The 11,301-nt window shown below is 33.0% G+C and overlaps 1 protein-coding gene across 1 annotated transcript; it reads left to right on the plus strand.

The window, feature by feature from the left end:
- The first annotated feature begins 5,498 nt into the window (after positions 1 to 5,498).
- Positions 5,499 to 9,234, plus strand: LOC112096805 (receptor-like protein 9DC3). Its single transcript, XM_024180674.1, has 5 exons — positions 5,499 to 5,897; positions 5,974 to 6,135; positions 6,247 to 6,327; positions 6,424 to 6,489; positions 6,984 to 9,234. The coding sequence occupies exons 1-5, from the start codon at positions 5,534 to 5,536 to the stop codon at positions 9,218 to 9,220; spliced, it is 2,910 nt and encodes a 969-aa protein (XP_024036442.1). The 5' UTR covers positions 5,499 to 5,533; the 3' UTR covers positions 9,221 to 9,234.
- The last annotated feature ends 2,067 nt before the right edge of the window (positions 9,235 to 11,301 follow it).

Genomic DNA, 11,301 nt, shown 5'->3' on the forward strand with positions numbered 1-11,301 from the left:
CCTGTTATACACAATATTAATGAATCCTTAATAACAATAAATTATATAGACCATGTCTCTATTTCGAATTTATCTTTATCAAATACTTTTTTTATTTCAAAATTGACCTTAAATTTATTATTTGTTGATCAACTATGTGTACTTGGTCTTAATGTTATATTCACTCCATCCGGTTGATCGATGCAGGATCCAAAGGCGGACAAGCACTTGGGATAGGTCATAAAGTGGGGCGCTAGTTTGAGCTTGTTAATCTCACATCCTATTTTATCTCTCACAAACACCAGTTTGCCGCATCCACCTCAAAAGTGTCTTCTGCAAACAGATGGCATTCACGTTTAGGTCATCTGTCATTTAATTGCTTGCAGTCTTCAATATCTAATAGGCAATTAGGTACTGTTACCAATGAATAAGTTGATTGTTTATCTTATCAGTTAGCAAAATAAATTGCGATTCTATTTCTCATGCTCCTTTTGATTTAATACATTCTAATATTTAGAGATCATCATCATATGTCATTGCGGTAGATCTAGACACTTCATGATTTTTATTGATGATCGTTCTCGTTTTACATGACTATTTCTTATGAAAAATAGATTCGAGTTTACTAGAATTTATAATGACTTTGCACAAATGATTTAAAACTTAATTTTCTTGGTTGATTAAAGTTTTTTGTATAGATAATGCCATGGAATACAAGGATAGCGAATTTCTAGACTTTCTATATAAACATAGTGCTATATGTCATCGTTCTTGTCTAGGTACTTCCTAACAAAAGGGGTGAGATGAACGTAAACATAGATATATTTTAGAAATAGTTCACTCCCTTTTAATCTCTACTTCTTGCTCTGAACGTCTTTGGAGGAGAAGCTGCTCTCACTGTTGTGTACAATATTAATCACACCCCCTCTTTAGTTATGAATAATCAATCCCTATATCAAAGATTATATGAGATATTACCTTATTATCATCAGCTTAAAACTTTTTGTTGTACTTGTTTTATTCTTCTCTAATCCTATATATGTACAAAATTAAAGCCTCATGCTTACGTATGTTGTTTTTAAGATATGGCATTGAACATAAAGGCCATTGACGTTGGGATCCCATCTCCAATATACTTCATATCTCTAAACATACGGTCTTTTGGGAACATAAAATGTTTTCATCTATGTCATCTTTTCATAATATCCCTACATTATACACTAACTTCTTTACAGATACGACTGTTGATTTGTTTCCTGATAATTGTGATACAGGAATATCTTCAAACCTACAAACATGCGCTGTAAAGGATGTTACGCCTTCCCCTGAGTTACCTACCTTGCCTGATGGATCCTTATTAACTAACTCCAACTCCTCTGAATCTATTCATTCTCCACCTCTTCGTTGTTCCACTCAGGTAAGAGAGTTATCTCGTAAGGTTAGAAATTACAAATGCTTCTCTACCACCATTTCCTTTTATGAACCACAATTGTATTCCAAAGCCAACTCTAATCCTATTTGGTGGCAAGCTACAGCAAAAGAATTATAGGCTCCTGAAAAGTCGCATACTTGAGACTTAATTTATCCATCGCCCCAAAAAACTGCAACTAGATGTAAATGGGCATACAAAATCAAAACCAAGTTTGATGGTTCTATGGAACAATACAAAACTTGTCACAAAAGGGTATACCCAAGAGTATGGCATTGATTATGATAATACTTTTGCACTTGTTACACACTTTACATCTGTGAGAAGCTTATTGGTTGTTATTGTTGTTTGTCGTTAGGAATTATTTCAGATGGATGTAAAGAACGTTTTTCTTAATGGTGATCTCTCTGAAGAAGTCTATATGAAACCTCCTCTTGGTTACTTTCATCCTTTAAACAGGCACTCAGAATGTGGTTTGAGAAGTTTAGTACCACAATCTAGCAATTTATTTTTAATGCCAATTCTTATGACTCTGCATTTTTTTTCCGCAACACCAACAAGGGATGTATTCTCTTATTATTCTATGTTGATGATATGATAATTATTAGAGAAGATCTTACATGTATTACATGTCTTAAAGCTTTTTTTTGGCGTCACTTTGAGATAAAAGATCTTGGACATTTTAGTTTCTTCCTTAGTCTTGAGGTACTCTCTGATTCATTTGGTTACCATCTTTCACAAGCTAAATATGCTTATAATCTTCTTACTAGAGTTGGGTTGACAAATAGTCAGATTGCTTCTATAGCTCTTGATCCAAACATTAAATTTGTGTCGTTTGATGGAACACACTCAGTGATGCTACCTTTTATCGACAATTGGTTCGAAGTTCGATTTATTTGACAGTCACATGACTTGATATAGCCCGTGCTGTAGATGTTGTTAGTCAATTTATATCGACTCCTTGCTCTATTCTCTATGCAGCTATCATTCATATCCTACGATATCTTTAAGGGACTATATTTCATGCTCGCCACTTTTGAGCAAATTCTTCTGATTCTGATTAGTTAGGTGATCCTATTGATCAATGCTCGACCATTGCTATTTGCTTCGTTTCAGGTGGTTCACTTATTTCTTAGTGTAATAACAAACAAATGTTGTTGCTTTGTCTACTGTTGAGGCTGAGTATTGGGCACTTGCTAATGCAACTTAACATGTTGTTTGGCTTCGTCGATTACTAGGGAACATGGGAGTTACTCATAAAGTCATAATGGAGCTACATCTCTTTATTATGACAATAAAAGTGCCATTGAGGTCGCTCACGAGGATGTCTTCCATGAGTACACTAAACACATAGAGATAGATTGTCATTTTATTCTCTAACATTGCGTCCAAGGTATCATCTCGCTTCAATTTGTATCCTCTCAAGATAACACAACTGATCTTTTCACCAAGTCTCTTTTACCATACCATCTTAAGTTTGAGAGGGGGATGTTAAGCAAGAATCACTCATCCAACCAATCTCCATTAATTCCCAAGATTATGATAATGTAAATTGACACAACTTAAAAGTAATTTTAAACTCCTAAGTATAAGAGTGTCTTATTGTATTATAGTTCGATGAGTCCAAGGTCAATCCACAGAGAAAAGATTTAATTTGTTTATTTTATTTTATCTAAAAATTGAAATTAAAACTTGAATATAAACAACTTAATTTAAATGAAACTATGAAATTGAACTAGTTAGGGTTGTGGATCCACTCTTAGAAGTAAATAAAACTTAATAAATTCTTTTTGCCATTTTTTTAAGATTTATTACCCAAAAGATTAATTATATAAATTATTATTATTTTCCCTTTAATTTTATGATGGATTAAGTATTTATTGTGCCAAAATTTAATTTGTCTACAATAAGTCAAAATACCATTTCACCATACCTTATATTAAGATCTTAAGAATTTATTGTGCCAAATTCATTTGTTTGTCTATAATAAATCAAAATTTCAAAATATAAAATTAAATAGAAAATAATTTAACTTATAAAATTAAAAATAGAATTTGATTAAATCATATTTATTTCCTAAGAGTTTCACCTTCCCCTAACTAATAATATTCAGTTAAGCATAATTGAAATAAAAATAAATATTAAAATTGAATTACTTATAATTAAACGTAATAAAAACAACTAAGATTGAAAATAAAACTAATTTTATTTATAAAAATAATTATATAAAATATTAAAAACACATCTGAAAATCAAGATTCCAGGGAGATGGAGAGAATTTAAGAAGAAGAGAGTTGTAGAGAGATGATTAAAAACATAAAATGAGGCTCTATTAGTCTATTTATAAAAAAATAAATTCATAATCCAGTGTGTTGCGGTCCATCATAAGCTTCATGCATGTGCTCCTCACAACCTTTAGATCAAGATCCAATGGCTGGTCAAACTTCAAAAGTCAACATCACACGTGGCATCGTTTGACTCGTCCGATTTGACCAAAGAACGGTTGAGATTTGGCGGGTTAATGGGTGGATCGGGTCGACCTGAATACAAAGATTCGGATCCTATAACTTGCTTCACCAACCATTGCCACGTGACACAATCATGGCCATTAAATCATGAACGGTTGAGATTTAGTCAAAATTGCCAGCTATTCCATGCACTCATATCTATTGTAAGCTCATTTCATCATCCAATCAGTGTTCGGTCAACAGAAAAGTCAATGTTTTTTATACAAGCCCAATTTGAAGTCGATCTTAACTGATCTTAAGATTTTCGGACCTTCGGAATCCAAATTTGACCTCCGTTTATCTGTTTGGAGCCTCGAATTATGTGAAATTAATATTTTTCCTAATAAACACATAAAAATACACAAAATTAAATATATTTAAAACATAATTAATAATTCCTAATATAATACATAAACACAAATATAAATTATAACATAAGCATAAAATAATATATTATCACTTGATAATTAAACAATTTTTAATACTAATCATTAAGCATAAAATAATATATTATCACTTGATAATTAAACAATTTTTAATACTAATCATAAATCCTACAATTTATGCCATTTTGTATTTATTCAGTTTCTTAGTTTAGCTTTAGGTAAGCCTATTTATAGGCTCATTCTTTGTGTAAATAATATGAAGAATATATAATAATAATATTTCATGTTCATTTTCAATTATATTTGGTTTAGATCTTTTAAATATCAATAATTATCACTACAATATTAAATGATATTAATACTTTGTAGGAAAAAAAGGAAAAAAAATTATGTTGGATTACACTTTTTTTTTTTAACTTCAGTTAAATTTGTATAAGAACAATGATGGTTAATGTGAATATATAATAAGAAAAAACTATTTTACTACTCTTCACTTAATTGTGGAACCCTGAAAATTGTTTGCTAAAAATATTAAAAAGAAACAGTTGATGTCTCGTTAGTCAATAGTCATTAATCATGAAAACAAAAAGTGCATTTTCTACACTTCTTTGTAATTAGTAAAAAAACAAGTGCAATTGTTTTACAGACTGAAAATTCCACTAGTAACAACGCCAATCAAATGCATTTTATCATTTTTATTTTTTATATATAGCCATTGAATGTTTTTTGCCCGCTCATACTCTCAACCATCTCAATTTTTATGCCTTAGTAAAAACCAACACTTCTTTTGTTTTTTTCCCCTTGTGTCTTTCCATTTTTGTTTTCGTCGGGCGAACTGTAATTTTCACATTTTGTTTGTAAGCAATAATTTAGGGGTCTCACATCGATCCAACCCCACCTTATTAAAATTATAAAGGAGAAAACGTACGTTTTCATCACATCAATTTTCTTTAGTCCAGAAACCAAATGCAAATGCATCATGCATGTGTGTGTTTCCACTATAATTTTCATTGAACGTCATTGTGGGGACCTAATCACAATTATATCACCGCTTATCCATATACTTTGACTTCTGTCGGGTTGAGTGGTTGGTATTCCTCAGCCATTGAAATTGCAAGGGGTGTGATAAACGTTTTAGTATAAAATATTTATAAATTCAAGAGCGAATTAACTAAAAGAAAGGTTGATTTGCAATGGAAACCTCCTTTGTTAGGTTGTCAATATCAGTTATTATGATTACTGTTTTGATGAATGAAAAGCATGGATTCAAAGCATGCTTGGAAACAGAGAGGACTGCTCTGCTGCAGATCAAGAGCTTCTTCATATCAGCCAGTGATATCGAATATAAAGATTCTATTCTTTCTTCATGGGTTGATGACGAGGACGATGATGGAATGCCGTCTGATTGTTGTCATTGGCAGCGAGTGAAGTGCAACGCCACCACAGGAAGAGTGATGCAACTCTCACTCAAGAATACAACGAGATTGAACTACCCTTATGATTGGTTTCCGCTTCTGAATATGTCATTGTTTCATCCTCTAGAAGAATTACAAAGCCTTGACTTATCTGTCAATAATTTCTCCTACGATAGTAAAGGTGTGTGTATATATATTTCTCGTTCATAATTATTTTCTCGTTCAGTGATTAACTAATAATAATACTTCATATGCAGTTGCAGCTTACGATAGCTTAAGGAGTTTGAAGCAACTGAAGATCCTAGTTCTCGGTCGTAATTACTTCGACGACAGCATATTCTCGTATCTGAATACACTACCTTCACTTTGCACTTTGATTCTTCATTGGAATAGAATTGAAGGTTCTCAAACCAATCAAGGTATGTACGTTTCAGGCCGGCAAATTTGCATTTCAGGCAAGTTTAATCTCTGAAAATACATGTACGTATATTGTCTTGATCGAAGGAAAAAAAATTATGTTTTCTGAGCAGGATTAGCAAATTTGCAAGACCTGCGGGTGTTGGATTTAAGTGGCAACTTCAATATAACTAGTGGCTCTTTAACAAGGTTGGGTAAGTTAACGACAATGTTATCAAGTGCAGTGATCACCATTAACCTTCTCAAACAATTTTAATTAATGTAATATTTTCTTTCTTTTATTCTTTTAGGATTGGCAAATCTGACAAACTTGAAAAGATTGCATCTAAGATTTTGTGGAGTAACTACAATTCAAGGTAATACCGCAACAATCCACTTCAGTTTTCGTGTAGTTAAATGGCCTTTTTCAAAAAATGCAAATTTTTGTAAATAATTTTTTAAATTGTGGTGGATTTACAAAAATTTTAGGGTGGAAATATCCTCTTCCCAATTTATGCATTGTTGATTTGACGTACAACAAATGCTTGAAGTGGGGTGTAATCACAGATCAGTATATTTGTTCTTAGGTCAATTGAAACGCTTTTGCAATCAACATCAAATCACATGACAATGTAATGCAAATTATTTGCTTTCATTTCTTGGCAGCTTATCAGTCTTGCACTATTTCATTTTTACTTTTTTCATCTTTTAATTTGTTTGAAGCTTATTGCTTTTATTTATTTGTTTTTTTATAATAAATGATATTACTTTTATATTTTGAATTCACTATAGAAATCTACAAAACTTACTTTTTCTTTTTTAATTTGTTTGTGTTTTTTTTTAATATTAACACTTTTATTCTGAATTTTAGGAATATGTGAGTTGAAGAATCTTTTTGAAATGAATCTTGAAAGAAATTTTATTGGGAGCCCTCTTATTACTTGTCTCAAGAACTTAACCCGCCTCAAGATTCTTGATATTTCTTCTAATCAATTAAATGGGAGCCTACCTTCTGTTATCAGCAACCTCACCTCACTTGAATATTTGGATCTTTCTCACAACAACTTTGAAGGTATGTTCCCCCTCAGTTCCTTGGCTAATCATTCAAAGCTTGAGGGCTTGCTACTCTCAACAAGAAACAATACGTTGCATGTGAAAACTGAAAATTGGCTGCCTACATCTCAATTGATTGTTCTCGGATTAACCAAATGCAACTTGAATGGCAGTTATCCTGACTTTCTTTTACACCAGTACCACTTAAAATACCTTGACCTCTCTCATAATAAGTTGGTTGGCAATTTCCCAACTTGGTTGTTACGGAACAACCCAAAATTAGAAGTTTTGCTTTTGAAGAACAACTCATTCTCAGGAATTCTTCAACTGCCCAAGGCCAAACACGATTTTCTTCATCATCTAGATATTTCTTGTAATAATTTCAGGGGTAAGCTCCCCCAGAATATGGGTGTTATCCTTCAGAAATTGTTGTATATGGATATATCAAAAAACTGTTTTGAAGGTAATATTCCTTATTCAGTAGGTGAGATGAAAGAACTAAGTTTACTGGATTTGTCTAGAAATTACTTTTCTGGAGGATTGTCCCAATCTGTTGTCACCGGTTGCTTCTCACTAGAATTGTTGGACCTATCAAATAACAATTTCGAGGGCCAATTTTTTTCGGAATATATGAACTTGACTCGACTGCGGCATTTATACTTCGAAAACAACAATTTCAGTGGGAAGATTAAAGACGGCTTGTTGAGCTCGACTTCATTGCAGGTCTTAGATATATCCAACAACATATTATCTGGCCATATTCCTCACTGGATGGGTAACTTCTCATCAGAGCTTGAGATTCTTTCAATGTCAAAAAATCATTTGGAAGGTAATGTTCCAGTCCAACTCAACAATCTTGAAAGGCTTCGAATTTTGGACATCTCTGAAAATAGGTTGTCTGGACCTATGGCATCTTCCTTAAATCTTTCATCGGTGGAGCACCTTTCTCTGCAAAAGAATGCTCTCAATGGGTTAATTCCAGGTGAATTGTTTAGAAGCTGCAAGTTAGTGACTCTAAATTTGAGGGATAATACATTTTCTGGGAGGATTCCTCATCAAATCAATGAGCATTCAAATCTGCGCTTTCTTTTGTTGGGAGGGAATCATCTACAAGGACCAATTCCTGATCAGTTGTGTCAATTACAAAAGTTAGCAATGATGGATCTTTCACGTAACAAATTTAGTGGATCAATACCTCCCTGCTTTGCAAATGTGTTGTCCTGGAGAGTAGGAAGTGATGATGTTTTGAATGGATCCAAACTTAATTCTCCAGAATTAGATGAGGAGATAGAATTTGGTTCCCTTGGTAATAACCGCAGTTCCAATACTATGTTTGGTATGTGGCGGTGGCTGTCTGCTCTAGAAAAACGTGCCGCAATAGATGAACGAGTAGAAATAGAATTTGCGATGAAGAATAGATATGAGATTTACAATGGTAGCAACGTTAACCGCGTGACTGGACTGGATTTATCGTGCAACCAATTGACAGGAGAAATCCCATCAGATATTGGACAACTTCAAGCAATTCTTGCTTTAAATTTGTCTAATAATTCCCTGTCAGGTTCTATACCAGAGAGCTTTTCCAATCTAAAAATGATAGAGAGCCTGGACATTTCCTACAACAAGTTGACTGGCCAAATTCCTCCTCAACTGACCGCACTCAACTTTTTATCAATCTTCAACGTGTCATACAACAACTTGTCCGGCCGAACTCCGGACAAAGGGCAGTTTGCCACGTTTGATGAGAGCAGTTATAGAGGTAACCCCAGTCTTTGTGCCTGGCTCATACAACAGAAATACAGCAGAACATTAAAGCCGACAACAACCCAAGCAAGTGGAGCAGAAGAAGAAGAAGAAGAAGAAGATGATGATGAATCTGCAATTGATATGGTGACATTGTATTCGAGTTTTGGAGCATCCTACGTGACAGTCATATTGGTATTGATTGCGATCCTTTGGATAAACTCATATTGGCGCAGACTGTGGTTCTATTCCATTGATAGATGTATTAACACATGGTACTATTGGCTTTCCAAATATGTTTTGTGTCGGTGATCACGCTAGGCCATTGTATGGTATGTTTATGCTGTGTTATTCATACTGTTACCTTTTCTGGAAACTTGGTACGTATAAGTGTATGTGTTTGTTTGAATTCCCAATTTGGTTCTAAAACTTTACTCGAGTTTCCAAGTTCTTTCAAATGTTTTCATTAGGACATAGGTTACATGTAACTAAATGCTCTTGGTTGGTCAATTCCATTCGAAATTAATGAATAAGATTTCACAAGCTCCAAGACTAACACCAACTAATTTGAGAGATAATGAATTACAAATCTCAATCTAAATTATTAGGATCAAGATCCTCTCCTGATCTGAGAACTCCCGATCTTTTACAGATTTTGTTCCACATGTGTTTTTGTGTAAGTGAATAATTAAGATTTAACTATTTTTTTTTTAATTTATTAACCACCAATCATATTAATAGAATTTGCTCAGATAAAAATGAGCTCATGAGAGAATCCTAATCCAAATTATTAAAACCAATTAATATGGGTTTGCTGTCCTTGATCATTGGACTGAGGTGTCGAGTTTGGTTTGCCTTTTTATTTTCCATAAAGAATTTTATTGATCGCACTATCATTTGCAGTTGCATCTGCTGAATTTTGTGAATGCTCGAACTTCATTTTATACGATTGAGTTAAAGAATCAGATTGACTTGTTTGGATGCTGAGAAAATGAGAAGTTTACAGAAAACGATTTCTAGATCTGAGAAGCTTCTAGTAACATGCTTAATCAATTATTTTCATTTCTAAATACTGAATATGTACACGAGAGGAGTTTATATACAAATGCCAAAGACTTGGCTCTCTAGCTAAACATCACGTGCCACCAGTGATTACATAACTTCCAGGTGCCAGCTGGCAGCTCATATCATCAATCTGTAATGGTATGAAGTTGTTGCTATAATCCTCCGCTTTGTTGACTACAAAGCTAGTGTGAGCTTCCTTAACAAACGAGAAACATTTAACTTCTCTGGTTTATTTCACTCAGTCCCCTTCTACTATGTCTTTAATAGTTCCTAGATTATCAACATTAATTCAAACAGATATTTGTATTTCTAATTCCATTATATTTATGTCAATTTTTTTTTTCCCAAGACTAATTGATATAGTAGTTTACTTCATAGTATCCTCAATACTACTATTAATTGATCTCAAAATTTTCACATTTTAAATGATAAAATAGTTTATAATAAAGAGATAAATGGTTTTTTTTTCTTTTGGGGGTTCGAAAACATTTTTCCCGTCAACTTTGTTGCACTTCTCCCCCTTAAAGAAGTAGTAGATAATGTTTGTCGTGTAAATAATATTTTTTAACAGTTTATTAAATTTTCTTGTCCTTAGATATAAATTTGTTCAGTGATAAATTAATGACTCAATAAAATATTAAATGATAAATTTAAAAACTAACTTAATTTATTCACATAACCTCATCCTTCAATTAAAAGTTGTAATTCATGTTTGTGTTATATATATACAGTACTCGTACTTGTGTACAGTTTAATTTTTTTTTTGTTTTGTGAAGAAATGTCAAGCTTAATTATACTAAAAAAGCGTGGAAAATTTGGAACCAATCCCTAATACATGAGGCAACCTCATGAATAAACTTTTTGATAGCCCCCAGATTAATCCCAATGAAAAAACAATAGAGTACGAGGTAAGCTGATTCAGTTTGCGAAATTACTCTCTAGCCAAACCCAGCCATTTCAATAAGCAATTTCTATCGCTTCAATAATAGCCCGAATTTCTGCGTAAAATGAAGTTGCGGGAGTCTAAAAATATCAAAAAGTATTCATGAAAAAATAAACTATGAATATAACTTATGTATTAAACATGTCTAACATTACCATGATTAAAACACTGATACAATTGATCGAGTCATTCTATAGTTATAACTTATTAATAAAATTTGATGAAAAAAGAAATGTTCAAATAATGAAGCTAACACTTTGGGAACCAACCTGTTATCCATTGTCCAATCTAGAAGTGGTCAATGGACCATGCTGGCCCACCGGGCCTTGGGCACGGCAATGCCGGACCCTTTGTTTGGGCACGGCACGAGTACAGGCCTATTAGG

The sequence above is a fragment of the Citrus clementina genome, unplaced genomic scaffold, assembly GCF_000493195.1.
Source record: "Citrus clementina cultivar Clemenules unplaced genomic scaffold, Citrus_clementina_v1.0 scaffold_7, whole genome shotgun sequence".
Taxonomy (NCBI): Eukaryota; Viridiplantae; Streptophyta; class Magnoliopsida; order Sapindales; family Rutaceae; genus Citrus; species Citrus x clementina.

Excerpts from the sequence above, each read along its gene's own strand:
- LOC112096805 (XM_024180674.1), top strand. The coding sequence starts at position 5,534 with ATGATTACTGTTTTGATGAATGAAAAGCATGGATTCAAAGCATGCTTG. Across the intron at positions 6,328-6,423 it reads TGGCTCTTTAACAAGGTTGG|GATTGGCAAATCTGACAAAC; the intron begins GTAAGTTAACGA and ends TTATTCTTTTAG. Across the intron at positions 6,490-6,983 it reads TGGAGTAACTACAATTCAAG|GAATATGTGAGTTGAAGAAT; the intron begins GTAATACCGCAA and ends TCTGAATTTTAG.